General features: G+C 51.9%; 1 protein-coding gene and 1 non-coding gene across 2 annotated transcripts; both read left to right on the top strand.

Annotated features, from left to right (window-relative positions):
• The first annotated feature begins 8,533 nt into the window (after positions 1-8,533).
• On the top strand, positions 8,534-8,638 carry LOC116552041. Its single transcript, XR_004269167.1, has one exon. It is a non-coding gene; the product is annotated as a U6 spliceosomal RNA (small nuclear RNA).
• Positions 8,639-8,977: 339 nt separating this feature from the next.
• Positions 8,978-11,621, top strand: PRLH (prolactin releasing hormone). Its single transcript, XM_032277817.1, has 3 exons — positions 8,978-9,164; positions 10,877-11,035; positions 11,350-11,621. Exons 1-3 carry the CDS (start codon positions 9,002-9,004, stop codon positions 11,514-11,516), a joined length of 489 nt encoding a protein of 162 aa, XP_032133708.1. The 5' UTR covers positions 8,978-9,001; the 3' UTR covers positions 11,517-11,621.
• The last annotated feature ends 5,369 nt before the right edge of the window (positions 11,622-16,990 follow it).

The raw sequence follows: 16,990 nt of genomic DNA, 5'->3' as shown, positions 1-16,990 counted from the left end.
TCCAGATGAGCAGGGAAGAGGCCTGGTTCTAGCCTGGCTCTGCCACTCACTGCACTGGACCCAGTGGGGAAGAGGACAGAGGGTCACAACCAATGAGGGATGTCTGCCAAGGATGGGGGTATGGGGGCCACAGGAGTCAGCTGGCCAATTGCCCCTTCATTACATAGTTGCTCTCCCCTCAGACAGCCAGGGACTCAGAGTTACTTCCTAATATCTGTGTGGCCCATCCAGTTTTAAGTGAAGCCCACTGAGACCCTCCAGAGATGCCTTTGAACATCCTAACAGTAATCACATCTCACCTTCCCTGAGGTTCACTCCAAACAGGACCCAATGGCTGCACCACCTTTGTCAGAGGCAGTGCTAGGAGGAGTGGCTTCCTTCATAATCAAACAGGCAGTGGAGACAAGAGTCAAGCCTTGCGTCTTCAAGGGTTGATCAAGTTAAGTGTTTCCTGCCCTCTCTGAATAGGACACTTCCAGGAGCTCTCCAATCTCTCACTTAAAACTGAGGTTCAAATCCCAAAGTGTTTTGCTGGGAAGCAGGTAATCCTGCATCTTCAGGAGATCTGTGAGCACACATTAGCGTCTGTTTCTCTAACTCTTTGTGGCATCAGATAAAAGCATGGGAGTTTTTCCATATAATTCCCAACATTACTTATAAATTCTGTTCTTTGAAAAAATTCTTCAGGCTGGGCAAGGTGGCTCATACCTATTATCCCAGCCCTTTGAGAGGCCAAGGTGGGAGAATTGCTTGAGGCCAGGAGTCTGAGACTTCCTGGGCAACATAATGAGATCCCATCTCTACAAAAGCAAAAACAAAAAAGTTACCCAAGCATGGTGGTACATGCCTGTAGTCCTACCTGCTTAGGAGGCTGAGGCAGGAGGATCATTTGAGCCCTGGAGGTTAAGGCTGCAGTGAACCATGACTGCATCACTATACTCCAGCCTGGGCAACAGAGTAAGACCTTGTCTCTTTAAAAAAAGTAATGATAAATAAATGAAAAGAATTCTTCTGAGTTCCTTTCCTAGCAGATGGCTATTCCAGAGACATCTGTAGTGGAAGCTGCATACAGACAGGTCAGGGATCATTGAGGATGGTGTACCTCAACCAGTACAGCTGCTGGCTCTTTGTTTCCAGCCAAAGATTGACAGAAGTCAGGGGTTTCTCTATGACTCCAGATGGAGATTAGAGACAAGCCTTTAAAAGATTTCTCCAAAGTTTTATCCTCCAACAGTCTTATTCATAAGGAGAAAAAGAAAAAAGTTTTAGGAAGAGTTGAATGCACAGATCTCCCAAAGATGCTCCTTACAAATGAGCTGTGAGTGTGCAGCAAAATTGCACTTCCCAGATAATCCAGTATCCAACATATTGCAATATAGCACCCAGACCACCAAGGGATACCTCACCTCACTGCAGATTATTGAAGTGAAACACAATTTGACAGGTGTAGCTCCCAGCTCTCAGGGATCAAATCAACCATGCATTACAGTGTTGCAGTTTCACTACGATTTTATATCAAGCCATTGTTTCTGTAAGTACCAAGGATTTTCACTTTCCAACAGCTCTATCCAAAAGAACCCACTTTACTGGAGGTCAAAAACCCATCCCCAAAGGAGTAACAGTAATGGTATTATCATTCACTGGGCTTCTGAGACCCCAGCTTTCTGCGTTAGCATGCTAGTGACAGCCAAGCAATCCTCACATCTTCACAATGCTAGTAACTTCAAAGTTATTCTTATAGAGAATATTTATTACATATGAAATCTCTTTACTTTATTGGGTTAAAACAGAAAAGATAGATAAGCAAAAGAAAAAAAGATACACAAAATAAAAAGAATCATTTACCAACTAGCAACTACTGTTAAGTCTTTCCAGACATTCATTCACATATTAGCTTTTAATTAAAACTCCCATGAGTTAATTCACTGGTAAGTGGGTAAAGCCCATTCCAAACATTACCTCACAGCTATGTCTTCCTAGGAAAAAGCCAGCCCCAGAAAGAAGTGTTTTACCCATGTGTGCTACCTGTATTCCCCTGAAAATTCTAAAACAAAGTCTTCCCAGAGACAGTCTTGTTGGTACCTAAGTGAACAAACTGCTCAGGTATTTCCAATGAACACATCTGCAGCTCAGTGGCATCTGGGCTCAAAATTCCAAGGAAATGGCCATACTGGGAAAAGGAGTATTTTGCTACATCACTACAGACACTTGTAACAATCTATGATCATTAATTTTATGGGTCAATTTGGCCCAGCTGTGGTGCCCAGATGTCTGATCAAACACCAGCCAAGATCTATCTATGAAGGTATTTTGTAGATGTGATTAAGGTTTAAATCAGTATACCTGAATGCGGAAAACCTGCCATAAAGTAGGTGGGCCTTAGCCAGTTGCAGGCCTTAGGAGAAAAGAAGAAATTGCCCTGAGGAGGAAGGAGTTCTGCCTCCACACAGCCTTCGGACTCCAGTTACAACCTCACTTCTTTCCTGGGTCTCCAGCCTGATGGCCTGTCCTGCAGGATTCAGACTTCCCGGGACCTGCAATCTCATGAGCCAATTCCTTAGACTAAATCTCTCTCTAATCTCTCTCTCTCTCTCTCTCTCTCTCTCTGTCTCTCTGTCTCTCTGTCTCTCTCTCTTCTTTCTCCTCTCTCTCTCTCTATACACACACACCCTATTGGTTCTCTTTCTCTGAAGAACTCTGACCAATGCACAGTCCCTATATCAGAGCCTTGTCTGATGTTCAATGAGTCTGCATTTGAAACTTGTAAACTGGTTAGATGGGAGCCAGGGTCGGAGAACACCGTTTATTTTTATCACAGATGCAATGCCAAGGTCCTGGAGCCATGGCCACCTGGGGCAAGAGAAGCCTTCCTCCGCTGCTCGACTCTCACTAGCACTTTCTCTCTTGGTTCTCAGAGACGCCACTTTCTGGATGGCTCACACTTCAAAAGCAGCTTTCTAATTTACAAAGAGGAGTGCTTTAAAATCTCATAGGAGTCTGGATTTTCAGAAGCCATCTACATCAGAAACAGCTTTGCTGTTATTCCTCTTGCCATGGCTGTTCCACAGCAGCCACTTGATGGCTTCCAATCCCCAAGGTTACCTCTCCTGTCAGGTTGTGCAGTGTCTTCCCTGGAGGCCAGAAGAAGCCTACAGGCCACAGCCGCAGCCAGTTTCTTCTCAGAACAAGCACGAGGGAGAGGCATTTCATCGGTCCACTCAGACACACATTGGAAGCCCTAAGTTAGTTTCCTATGGGTGCCATAACAAAGCCCCACAGACTGGTGGATTACAACAGAAATTTATTCCCTCACAGTTCCGGAGGCCAGAGTCCAGACTCACAGGGACAACAGGGTCGTTTCCATGTGCAGGACGGCAGTTCCTGGCCCCTTCCCACTGTGGGGCTGCTGGCATCCTTGGTGCCCCTCCGCTTGCAGCTGCCTCCCCGCAGTCTCTGCTTCCATCTTCACACTGCCCTTCTCCCTGTGTGTCTCTGCTTATCTGTTCTCTTCTTATCAGGACACCAGTCATTGGATTTGGGGTTCACCTTAACCCAGGATGACCTCATCTTAGCTAATTACATCTGCAAAGATCCTACTTCCAAATAACGTCATATTTGAGATTCCAGATGACAGACTCCAACCCACTACAGAGTGCCATTATGATCCAAGAACCAAAACCAGCTACAAAACCAACTGCCCGTCATGGTGCTGTTGCCACTTACCAAGTGCCTGCTGTGTGCTGCACATTTGCCATGTTGGGGTGAAAGCTCAAAGATCTCAAAGCTGAAGTGGACCCCAGAGTAGGGTCCTCTCCACCATGTTGAGTACAGGAAGAAAGCCTAGGAGGGAGGGAAGCTCTCAACTTGGGGCTTTTTTATATTTTTATTTATTTATTTTGAGACAGAGTCCTGCTCTGTCTTCCAGGCTGGAGTGCGGTGGCACAATCTCGGCTCACTACAATCTCTGCCTCCCTGGTTCAAGTGATTCGCCAGCCCCAGCCTCCCAAGTGGCTGGGATTACAGGTGCCCACCACCACGCCTGGCTAATTTTTGTATTTTTAGTAGAGACGGGGTTTCGCCATGTTGACCAGGCTGGTCTCAAACCCCTGGCTTCAAGTGATCTGCCTGTCTAGGCCTCCCAAAGTGCTGGGATTATAGGCATAAGCCATTGCACCTGGCCTTGGGGTTCCTTTAATTGCAAAGAGCAGAAATCCACTGACACCAGCCCAAGTGAAACAGCGAACGTAGGAGAAGAACACAGAGCCTTCTCCTGGGAACCCAGGGAAACCCAGTGATCCAGCCACGGCAGGCACAGAAGCTGGGGTGGCTCTGCAGTGGCCATGGCCTGGAGGCTTCTCAGCCCCCTCGTGCCCTTCTCTTCCGCCTTGTCTGTGAACTACTCCTCACCCTGCTCGGCAGGTGGCTGCTCTCAATGGCCTCTTCAGCCCAGCTCTGGGACTGTTCCCTCCAGTGGCCATAACTTATTGTTCCAGATGCCCAAAAGAGAGATGGGCAGGGCCATGGACATGCGAGTTGCTGGCCAACCTAGAGACAGCCCATGCCAGGGAGAGGTGGCCGTGCCCGGACTAGCAGGGCGCCAAGTCACTTCATCTGTTCAGATGGCACAGCGCTTCCACCCTGTGCGTTCGCTTGTTCTCCCACTTTACACAAGGGGTTTCAGAAAGAGGTCACTGCCCAAGAGCGTGAGGGTCTCACGGTGTGGAGTGCACACCTGTTGCGACAGTTTGCCAGCTGAAGAGCTAGACCCAGGGTAGCAAACAGCATGGTAGGCCAAAGCCAGCTGCGGCCTGTCTTCCCAAGCCAGGTTTCCTGGGAGCCCAGCCACACCCATTCATCTGCCTTTTTCTCCATGGCTACTTTTCTGCTACAACAGCAGAGTTGGCCAGCTGCCACCAAGATCCTGTGACCCACAAAGCTGGACACATTTACTATCTGGCCCATTTCAGAAGACGTTTGCCAACCACGTGTTCAAGATTGGCTTTGGACCTTCGCCTACAGACCACAAGCAAAAGAGCCGGCAGGTGGGTGCTGAGACACAGTCCCTGACTCGGATGATCCCTTCTTTGCTTCAAGGACTCTCTGCCTCCTTCTCTCCTCCTCCCTGGTACTTCCTCCAGGTCCTTCACTGAGTCCTCTTTCTCTGTCCGTCCCGGGCCGCCTGTCCTCTTCTTGCCTCCTCCCAGGTGTGCCCCCCTTTCTGGGGCTACTCACAGCCACCTGTCCTCTGTCCACGCCCATGTTCAGGTTTATGGCTGAGGCCTCATTAAAGAGCTCTGGGCTGCTTTGGGATCTCAAATGTAAGCAAATAACGAAATAAAGAGTTCCAGGCCCAGCGAGCAGCCACCGGGCCATCCTCCAGCACCTGCCCATGATTGACCTCAGCGTTTCCCCATCCCCAAAGCTCCCACCTCAGCCCCCCAGCTCTCAGTCTGGAAACCCTAACCCAGGACCTCCCAGCCCACTCCTTTTCTGCCCCTCTTCTCAGCCCAAGCACTACCCCATGTGTCTCCCAGGCAGCTCTGGAATTCCTGTCTTTACCAGATCTCTTTCAGAGGACAGGAAAAGGGAAGCATGGCTCCTCTTTCCATAACGCTGGTAAGACCTTCCTACGGAATGCAACATGAGGACGGAGAAGTACAGGCACCATATTTTAAAATATCTATCTATACACTGGATTTTCTTTTTGGTAGAGATGAGGTCTTGCTGTGTTGCTCAGGTTGCTCTCAATCTCCTGGCCTCAAGCAATTTTCCCACCTCAGCCTTCCCAAAATGTGCTGGTATTACAGGTGTGAACCACTGAGTACAACCCAAAAGATCTATTCTAAATAAAAGATTAATGAAACAAATCCAGGAATGTATTAGAAAACCTACTGTATCTTAACCAGGTAAGGTTCATCCCAAGAGAGCCAGGAATTCTTTAATGTTAGGAAAGAAAATCTATTCTTGTGCTGCACTGTGTTAACAGAGTAAACAAGAAAACCACTATGATAGCTTCATTCAATAAAGAAAGGCACACAATAGTAAATAAGTAGCTGGTGCCTACGGAGGCTCACACCTGTAATCCCAACACTTTGGGAGGCAGAGGTGGGTGGATCATTTGAGGTCAGGAGTTGGAGACCAGCCTGGCCAACATGGCAAAACCCCACCTCTACTAAAAGCACAAAAATTAGCCAGGCATGGTGGTGGGTGCCTGTAGTCCCAGGCAGGAGATTCACTTGAACCTGGGAGAGGAGGTGGAGGTTGCAGTGAGCCAAGATCATGCCACTGCACTCCAGCCTGGGTGACAGAGCAAGGCTCTGTCTCAAAAGATAAAATAAAATGTAAGTAGCTTACTAAATTAGGACTAGAAGGCATGGCAGTCAGAATCTTCGTTCCCATTATCCCCAAGGCTTCTGGGAAGGTAGCATGGCGGGTGGATGTACTTTCCCCAGAGAGGGGACTTTCCTGCACATGTTCTAGTTCCCATGTGCCACAACTCAAGTGGCCACATCACGTCCTGGATGAAATATTGACCAACTGAAGCTGGACAAAGAGTGTTTGGCTCTACCTGTCCTGAGTCCCATGACCCAATTAAACAGGGATGGGGAAAAGCTCCCCAATTGCCTGTCTATGGCTGAACTCCATCTGTGGGATTCATTTCTCAAAGAACACTGAAGCCGTGTGCAGCCTGAGATGCCCAGGCCAGGCCTGCAGCTTCGCAGCATTACTGCAAGAGCAGCCCACACCTCACTTGCTGTCACAGCATCTCCAGCCAGCCACAGTGCCTCTCAGCAGTTCCGAGGCCTCTGATGGATGCCATCAGTTTCCACGGTGGGCTAAGCAGGACTGATCCTTGTCCTGCAGCTACCCCCAGTCCACCTGCTGCTTCCCACTGGTAGACTCCCAAGGTGGCAAGATGCCAAAGCCACACGATGATAGATGATTTGCGCATGCGCACGCTCTCTCTCTCTCTCTCTCTCTCTGTCTCCAGTGGTGGATGCCCAGGAAGCTGCCCCCAAACCCTGGTGTTTCGCAGTTTCTGTTGCTCCAGGCAGGCCTAGCACTGGGCAGAAAACCTACCTCCAAGACAGTGATTCTTAACCATCACCATCACCGCTACAGGTTGGGTTCCCTTATCCAAAATACTTGGGACCAGAACTGTTTTGGATTTTGAGGTTTTTTTGCAGGGGGATTTTGAAATGTTTGCACAATATTCACCAGTTGAACATCCCAAATTTGAAAATCCAACATGTTCCAATGATCATTTCCTTTGAGCAACAGGTCAGCACTCAGAATGTTTCAGATTTGGGGTTTTTGGATTTGGGATACTCAACCTACATTAATAAAAATTTTGGGGGGTGGAGCTTTTCACCATTACTGATGCCTGAGCTACCCCAAGGAATTCTGATGGAATTCATTCCAGGTAGAGCGCAGCCACTGGGAAGTTTTTAAGGCTCCCAGGTGACTCTAATCTGCAGCCCAAGCTGGGAACTGTGTGCCCCACCCTGTCACCCTTCCAGTTCTCCCTACCCTACTTCCTGCTACCAGCCACCCCTGGACTCCAGGGCTCGCAGGGAGCCCACCAGCCACAAACCTGGCTCACTGGGAAAAAGCAGCAAGAGAGGAGTCGAGTGTGCCCTGTTCCCTGAAAGGCAAAGTATTGCTCAGAAGCTTTTCCGCAAAGATGGAAGTGGCACATTGATCATCTGCACCAATCCACAGGAAGCAGGTGCTAAGTTTCCTCTCCAGATATTTTCCTTAAAAAGATTGTACTCAGCCGGGCACAGTGGCTCACACCTATAATCCCAGCACTTTGGGAGGCCAAGGCAGGCAGATCACCTGAGGTCAGGAGTTCAAGGCCAGCCTGATCAACATGGAGAAACTCCGTCTCTACTAAAAAATACAAAACTTAGCCGGGCGTGGTGGCACTGTAATCCCCGGAGGCTGAGGCAGGAGAATCACTTAAATCTGGGCGGGGCAGGTTGCGGTGATCCGAGATCGTGCCGTTGAACTGCGGTCTGGGCAACATGAGTGAAATGCCATCTCGAAAATATTTAAAAAAAAAAAAAAAAAAAAAGATTGTACTCAACTGCATATAAAAGACCATTAGTATAACTTATAATTATCCAGAACACGAATGATTTAGGTCCATGTCAAATGGCAGAACATTGAACAGTTACTTAAAATGGCACAAACTTACAGATTATTTGGCAACTTGAGGGCATGATTGTTATAGTGTTAGGTGAAAAGAATGAACTTCAACATGTATGAATGTGATGAATCTACCCAGAAAATATGTGGGAAGCTCACTAGATGAAAATGCATCAAATGTAGCAGCGAGAAGCTTCTTTAACATGATCAATGCAATTTTTTCTATTTTTTTCCAAATGTATATGAACTGCTTTAATAACAAAAATACATTTGTTTCTTTTATAATAAAAATAAACATCTTATGAGAATAATAAACTTGTTTATGTTTAACACTAATTATGAAGACTGTCAAAGCCTAGGAACCACCTATCGTAGTTAGAGAGTCTTGCTTCGACAGCACGTATACTAAAATTGGAACGATACAGAGAAGAATAGCATGGCCCCTGCACGTAAGTTACAGAATGAGGAAGACGTGGTGTGCATACAACAAATGCAGGTAGGACCGTCAGGCAGGTGAATGAACGAGGACCGAGCAGATCAAGAAGATAAAAAGCCTCAGTATTGTGCTTTGGCGACTGTCCCTTGTCGCCTTGCCCTTGAACACGGTGATTTAAAGGCAGGGAGAGAGGGCTGGAGGGAGCCCGGGAGCCCCATGCATAAGACTGAGCAGACACTTGACTCTGCGGCCTGCCTGAAGGCGAATGCGAAGAAGGGAAGCTAATGTGTTTTAAGACCACTTGATCCAAATGAAATTATATAACCCAGGAAGGAACAAATCGCGTCACTGATGAGTTTTTTTAAAATAAATAAATAAAAGAAAGGAACGAGAAAAGACACAGGGTCGCTCCTGATGTCACCCTTTGAGGGCGACAGGCTGGTTTGGGGGAGGGCACCTGGAGGTACCGGCTTCATCCTCTTCAGGAGCTATAAAAGGGGGACAGTGGCTCCTGTCTCCTCAGCCCCACTGCACCGGCAGCCACACTCTGCGAGCGCCTCTACCACACTCGAGAGCGGTGAGTAGCACATCCAGGCGCTGGAACTGGGGTCCTTTGCTTTGCTACTTTGTAAAATCTTTCCTTTCTGTCTGAGTGTGGGTCAGGTTGAGACTCTGCCTGTTCTCCTGGCAGCTGAGGCTACTAGCCCTGAGCAGGACAGGCAGAGGCAGCTGCCCCTGGGTTCTTGCATCCAAAGCCACCCTGCCCTCCCAGGGTCCTGAGGCTCTGGTGCTGTCCATGGTAGAGACACCAGGCAAAGACATCCCATTCAGCTCCACTGACCAGGAAATCCCACCAGGCAAGCAGCCAAAGTCTCCACCTTTCAGGGAGGCAGGTCCCTGGGGATCAGGAGCCAAGTGAGCATCACTAGCATTCTGGGACACCCCTTACCTGGCGTAGGTCCTGTGCCAGAGGAAAAGCAAACAGCCAGCCTGCTGGGAAGCATCTCTTCATCACTCTTCAAGGTGGCACCTCCATTTCCTCTAGGCTGGGAAACCCTCACCCCACCTAGCATGGGACGCCCCACCGGGCCTCTAAAAAGGAGAGGGGTAGGAATTTTACATTGTTCTGATGGAGAGCACTTTCTGTGGGGCTCAGGGAGGGGCTGAAAGTCAAGGTCAGCAGAGGGGTCCTCCCCTGAGCAAGACAGAGCTCTTGGGCATCTTCTCACGGCACCCAAATGCCACAGGTGGAGCAAGGAGGAGGGGCACCTGTAGCAGGTGTTTCCTGGTCTGCCAGGTTGGATGCTGTTTGGGCATTTCAGCCCCTCCACTCCAGTGGGGTGGCGGGGGCTTTCTAGGCACCCAGTCCCATCCATGGCAGCCCCCTCCTCTCATCACCCATAGAGAGTGGCCCTTCCCTGTGAGAAGAGATCCCAGGTGCTGCAGGTTTACCTTGGCACCTAGAAGACTGGATCTGGCGTCATGGCAAGGGTGAGTGGCCTTGGTCAGGACAGGGGATGCAGACACATTCCACAGCACGCAGCTGTCGGCTGACATCCTGACATGAGATGCATGTGGGAAAGGACCGTGCACTGGATTCCAGCCCCCAAGCCCGGTCCAGGCTTGGCACTCCCCAGCTCCCCAGCCATGTCTGAGGTTGGGCAAGTGGCTGCCTCCACCTGTGCAGCTACCCAGGCTCCTCCCCACAAACCTGCTGTCCTGGGTGTGCAACAAGCCTGAGCCTGCTCAGAGGCTGGCTGCACCTTCAGGTCCCTAACACAGGCAGACAGACCCAAGGCTGTCCCATGACAGCTCAACTTTACATGCCTAGCTCACACACCTCCTGGTGGCTTTCTGATGAGGAGCATCAGTCCATATATGACCAGCTGGTCAGAGGTGGACACACACATGAGCATCTCACTTAACCCTCATTGCACAGAGGAGAGAATGGGGGCACAAGTGGGTAGGGGACCATGCAGAGGGCCAGGTTTAACTGCTACTTCTGTGCTCATTCTCAACCCAGCACAGATCAGAGTAACACATGGAGATGTATGTGGCTAGGCGCACATGCACACACACACACTCTCATACATGCATGCACCCATGTGCACACAAGTCGCACCCCATTGTACACATATACACACACATACACCTGTGCACTGACATGCACACACACTCATGCACATGCTTCCCTTTCACACACACAGCGCTCACTCTACCCAAAGTCCCAGGTCTGTGCACATGCACTCTGATGCCAGTGTAAGCCTGCTCCTGCCCTTTCTCCCCCAGGCCGTGTCCTCCCCCTTTGGATCCCCCCTCCAGCAGGGCCTCCTGGAAGGAGCCAAGGGATGAAGATACTGAGGGCCTGGCTCCTGTGCCTGCTGATGCTGGGCCTGGCCCTGCGCGGGGCTGCAGATCAGACCCATCGGCACTCCATGGAGACCCGCAGTGAGTGCCTGTCAGCCTCCCCCACCCCGCCCCGCCTCACCCCAGGGCCTGGTGCAGCCTGGTCACTCGAGAACCTGGCAGGGAAGGGTGTGCGGGAGAGGAAAGGGAAATCAGTCCTGGTGGTTTTTGAACTTCTGCTTCCCAAAGCCAGCCCACGCCCAGAAATGGCCTCGCCAGAAGCCCTGGGCACCTCTTCCTCGGGTGGGTCCCAGCATGGCCTGGTGACTGGGCTGAGAGGCCCTGTCTGTGCCCTCTGCTCTGCTGCCTCCAGAGCACACAGTGCCCATGGTCTGCTCCCGCTCTTTCCTTTCCAGACCCTGACGTCAATCCTGCCTGGTACACCAGTCGCAGGATCAGGCCTGTGGGCCGCTTCGGTCGGAGGAGGGCAGCCCTGGGGGACGTCTCCAAGTCTGGCCTGCAACCCCAGCTGACCTGCTTCCCCCTGGAAGGTGGCGCTAAGTCCTCACAGGATGGGCGGTAGCCAGCTTGTCAAGAAAATCACCCTGGAGCCTCCCTCACCCCGCCCTTTCCTCACCCTCATGGGCTCCTTTCCCTTCAATCTTAATAAAAGCTCTGGCCTCCTTTAGTTTTGCGTCCGTGACTGTGTGGTGGTGACCCTGAAGTTGTTCCCTCCTGGGACGTTAGACTAGAAAGAACCTCAGAGCCCAGCACCTCCTTTAGAAGTAAAGGCTCTGTGACTTGCCAGAGGGCCCCTGACACTGAGCTGGGAAACAGAACCACCCTTCAACACCGGCAGCCCACAGCCACCCCCAAGCTGCCCTGAGTGGCTGCCCAGGCTGTGCATGGCATGAGGCCAGGAGGTGCCCAGCACCACACTCTGCAGGACACCGTCCCCACAGGAAGGTGGCACAGCTCCCCGCCTGAGCCCTGGGCAGCCCTCTCAAACCAGGCCTCTTTTTTTTTTTAGACGTTATTTTTCAGAGCAGCTATAGGTTCACAGCAAAGCTGAGTAGAAGGTATAGAGAATTCCCACCCGCCCCCTTCCCCCACATCCATGCAGCCTCCCCACGATCTGCACCCCACTGAGGGTACCTCTGTCCCAGTGGAGGAACCTACGCTGACACATCGCCATCCCCACCCAGTGCGTGTCAGAGCCCACTCTTCACACTGCATATCCTGCAGGTTTGCATAAATGCAAGACAACATGCTCTAGCATCACGCAGAGCCGTTCAGCTGTCCTAGAAGTCCTCTGGGCCCCACCTGTTCATCCCTCCCCTCAACCCCGGGAACTGCTCTTCCTTTTATCGCAGTCTGTCTTGCCTCTCTCTTACTCAGGGAAGATGCATCATGGATTGCTTCTGGCCCATGGCAGGGAGACTTGCACTTAGAGTGCTCCCACGCCATGCTGTGTCTCTCAAATCACACGGGGATGTCTCCACGTCCTGCCTCAGGTGTAGCTTACGTTGGCATTGGGGGCACAATTGCACCACCTGGGAGACTGAATTTATCCCCTGGCATCACTGAGCCTCAGTTTCCACATCTGCACGCCACCAGACAGCAGTGCTTACCTCATTCCTGAGCTCGGTGGGAGTGGCACCTGCATGCCAGCTGGCACAGGAGGGTGCTCTGTGAGTGCAAACCCCTTCCCCAAAGCCCACCCCCAACCCAGCCATGTAACAGGCTTAACCAGCTTCCTCCAATCCAAAGTTTGACCTGGACACAGATCCATCCAGAAGAATAGGATGGGAACATACTTAAGAGGAAACAGGACGCGCGGTGCTCACGCCTGTAATCTCAGCACTTTGGGAGGCCAAGGCTGGCAGATCACCTGAGGTCAAGAGTTCAAGCCTGGCCAGCATGGTGAAACCCCGTCTCTACTAAAAACACAAAAATTAGCCAGGTGTGGTGGCAGGTGCCTGTAGTTCCAGCTACTCCGGAGGCTGAGGCAGGAGAATCACTTGAACCCAGGAGGCAGAGGCTGCAATGAGGTGAGATCACACCACTGCACTCCAGCCTGGGTGACAAGAGCAAAACTCTGTCTCAAAAAGAAAAGAGGAAGGAAGGGAGGGAGGGAGAAAGGGAGGGAAAGGAGGGGAGGGGAGAAGGTTAGAGTCACAGGCTGGAACAGCAGGGGCTCCCAGGGCCACTCATCAACATCACCAAGTCTCAGGCTCCACCACCACCACCCACAGGAAAACAGCGGCTCACGGACACAGGTAGGTCCACACTCAGGCTAAGGCGGGCTGGAGCTGCTTCCCCAGCAGCAGCCCGGATGGTGGGCCCACGGATGAGCCTCCCACAGTGTCTGGAGCCAGTGGGATCCTGGAGTCATTTCTTGTGAATCATCTGTGACACAAATGTTTGCAGCTCTGCCGGGTCCTCTCCCTGTGTGCTCGCAGAAAGGGGCCTTCCTGCCTGCTGCCCCGCCCCAGCACCGTCTCAGGACCAGAAGATAAGGTAGTGGAGCATTGACACAGGTGAGCCTTCCACACGCAGGTGTCAGAGGCGGCAGGGGCTAGTCTTAGGAAACCCAGCCTGTTCTTTAGGTCTCTGAGGAAAAAACACGCCTTCTTCCCTTTGTTGGATATATGTGTGTTGAGTGCCTGGTGTGTGCCAGACAGTGTAGGGGACCCTGGGAATCCCACGGAAGTCAGGGCAGAGGCCCTGCTCTCACTGGGTTTCTCAGGCCTCGCCTAGGCTCACCTGGAAGGATTTAGAAATCCCTGTGCAGGCCGATGGGATCAGAACCTCCGGTGAGACGCAGCTGTGGGGCCCCTTTTCTTCTTTTCTGAGATGGGGCCCAGGCTGGAGTGAGTGGCTTGATCACCGCTCACTGCAGCCTCAACCCCCAAGGCTGTAGCAATCCTCCCGCCTCAGCCTCCGGGGTAGCCAGGACGAAGGTGCGCACCACCACGCCCAGCTAACTTTTCGTTTCTGTTGTTCTTGTAGAAACAGGTTCTCCCTTTGTTGTCCAGGCTGGTCCCAAACTCCTGGCCTCAAGTGGTCGTCCCACTTCAGTCTCCCAAAGTGCCAGGATTACAGGCGTGAGCCAACCTGCCCTGCCTAGGTGGGGGGCTCTCTGCAGCTCCCCAGGTGACTCAGGCGCAGGGTTGAGCCCCGCCTGCCTAGTGGTGACTGAGGAAGGGAAAGGGGCAGTCACAGTCCCGGGTGAGCAGGGACCCAGGGGTCCAGGACCACGACAGATCTGTCTACTCTTGGGGAGGCCACGAAATGATTCCTGACGGAGTCAAAGGATATATTTTAATGATAAATTCTGGCATAGCCACAGTAGGCTGCCAAGACAAAGGGGGAAACAGGCAGCCGGGCCTCCAGGCACCCCACAAACCTCCCTCGTATTTCTCCCCTTCTACGTCGTCCGGCCACTCGCCTCCTGTTTTGCTCTTCGGCAGAGCGAGCACTCAGGACCCCAGGACCGTGGGGCAAGCCTTACGCAATGCCAGAGCGCCGTCTGGTGGCCGTTGGGCAACCCCAGCCTCCTGCCGCCCCCAGGGTGGGTCCCCACCCCGGCTCAGGGCCCGCTGCAGGGGAACGGGGCACGAGGACACAGCCTAGCACACTGGGGACTCACACTTCATGTTCTTCATCTGCGAGGGAATCATTGCATGAGAAATGGTCCGACTTTATTACAGCTGTAAACTGCAATGTGCATAGCAATAACAGTCAGATTTCACCTGCGAAATTGTCTAAGAAACGAGGACGGGACTCGTGAAAACCAAGGGAACAGGCCCTCTCAGAAGCCACTGTTTTCTTTATCCGTTAGCTTTCCTTGGAGCTCATGAGAGAGGTATGTGAAATCTCATCTGCATTTGTCTAGTATAGATCACGTGAGAAGGTCATTTCAGTCATACTAGCACCAGAAAGCCACACTCCAAGGGAGACCCAAGATGTTCCTTTTCCCCAAGATTGAAAGCTGGATCTTCCAGGGGCCCAGTGGATCCCAGTGGCTCCTCCAGTTAGGATAACAAGGCCAGGGATCATGAGGGAGGAGCTGTTATGAAGCTGTGGTTTGAACGCTGAGAAACGCAGGCTGGCCAGGAGGGGCTCTGCCCCGCCCCACCCCCCACCCCCGAGAGGGCCAATGGATGAGGGCAGGAATCAGCTGCCAGAACCTGGAGGAGGAAGAGTCCTCTTGGACGGGGGCAGTGGCTTCTGGCAGGCAGGCCGTAGGCAATGATTGGCCTCTGTGTCCTCTCCCTGGACCCCTGGCAGGGCTCCCCATGGTCTGGACCCCACTGAAGGTCACAGCCTGGCATCTCTATGCCAAGTGAATGAGAGCAGAGGGAAGCTTGGTGGAGCCAGGGAAGCTCCAGGCACAGAGCCCTTTCCCCTTTCGCATGATGGGAAGCTGAGCATCAAATGGAAGGCACTTTGCTTTCTCCTGCCTTGATCCTTACAGCAGCCAGTATAGTGATGCCACTGTTTCCAGGTGGGTAACAATGTCCTATTGTTTAAAACTCACACCTGCTTATCAGAGTCCCAGGGGCAAGGATGAAAACCAACATCACCTTCTAAAAAAACTTGAAATAACCTTGCCCCTGCAGTGTCCAGAAAGAGACCCAACAGGAAAACATTTTGTGGGGTTTTCTTCCCCAAACAGGGGCTGGGTTGCTGCAGTTTGGATATTTGTCCCTTCCAAACCTCATGTTGAAATCTGACCCCCAGGACCAGATGTGGTGGCTCACACCTGTAATCCCAGCACTTTGGGAGGTGGAGGCAGGCGAATCACCTGAGGCCAGGAGTTGGAGACCAGCTGGGCCAATATGGCGAAACCCGATCGTTACTAAAAAATACAAAAATTGAAGCCGAGCGCGGTGGCTCAAGCCTGTAATCCCAGCACTTTGGGAGGCCGAGGCGGGTGGATCACGAGGTCAAGAGATCGAGACCATCCTGGTCAACATGGTGAAACCCTGTTCTACTAAAAATACAAAAAATCAGCTGGGCATGGTGGCGCATGCCTGTAATCCCAGCTACTCAGGAGGCTGAGGCAGGAGAATTGCCTGAACCCAGGAGGCGGAGGTTGCGGTGAGCCGAGATCGCGCCATAGCACTCCAGCCTGGGTAACAAGAGCGAAACTCCGTCTCAAAAAAACAAAACAAAACAAAACAAAAATTAGGTGGGTATGGTGGCGCATGCCTGTAGTCCCAGCTGCTCAGGAGGCTGGGGCGGGAGAATCGGTCAAACCTGGGAGGCAGAGATTTCAGTGAGCTGAGATCATGCCACTGCACCCCAGACTGGGTGACAGAGTGAGACTCCATCTCCAAAAAGAAGAAGAAAGGTGAAGAAAGAAGAGGAGGAGGAGGAATGAAGAAAGAAGAAAGAAGGGGAAGAGGAGGACAAGGAAGAGGAAGAAGAAGAAAAAGGAGGAAGGAAGAAATCTGACCCCCCAGTGTGAGAGGCGGGGCCTGATGGGAGGCGTTGGCTCATGGGGGTGGGTCCCTCGTAAATGACCTGGTGCTGTCCTAGCTGTAAAGAGTGAGCTTACTCCAACAGCGCCTGTAAGAGTTTCCCCAGAGCTGCTTGTTGAAAAGAGTGGGAACTGCCCCTACTCTCTTACTTCCTCTCCCCGGGTGACCTCTGCATGCCAGCTCTCACTGCCTTCTGCCAGGAGTGGAAGCAGCCTGGGGCCGCACCAGGAAGCAGACTGGCCCCATGCAGCCTTTGCGGCCTGCAGAACCACGAGCCTAATAAACCTCTTTCCTTATAAATCACCCAGCCTCAAGTGTCCCTTTAGAGCAACACAAAAACAGACTAAGACAGGTTTCTCTGCAAAGGCGGGCAGGCAGGAAGGAGTGTCACCATCTGGGAATGCATCCCATCCAGAGAGCAGGACCAGGCCCACGTTAGTCACAGCTGCACATGGGTCTGCTTCCTCATTTACCTCACAGGGGCCCTCCCAGAATATAGACAGAAAAATCTATAACAGTCCATCAGGCTCGGGGCCCTGCCTTGTACTAGAAAACTTCCAAAAGCCAG

Source organism: Sapajus apella, unplaced genomic scaffold (genome assembly GCF_009761245.1).
Source record: "Sapajus apella isolate SASKATOON/1434 unplaced genomic scaffold, GSC_monkey_1.0 scaffold10, whole genome shotgun sequence".
NCBI lineage: Eukaryota > Metazoa > Chordata > Mammalia > Primates > Cebidae > Sapajus > Sapajus apella.
The sequence above is the reverse complement of the archived record's forward strand: the minus strand, read 5'-3'. Positions and strand labels throughout refer to the sequence as shown.

Coding starts and splice junctions, on each gene's coding strand:
- PRLH (XM_032277817.1), top strand. CDS start 9,002: ATGTCACCCTTTGAGGGCGACAGGCTGGTTTGGGGGAGGGCACCTGGA. Junction 9,165..10,876: donor CTCTACCACACTCGAGAGCG/GTGAGTAGCACA, acceptor TTTCTCCCCCAG/GCCGTGTCCTCCCCCTTTGG. Junction 11,036..11,349: donor GCACTCCATGGAGACCCGCA/GTGAGTGCCTGT, acceptor TTTCCTTTCCAG/ACCCTGACGTCAATCCTGCC.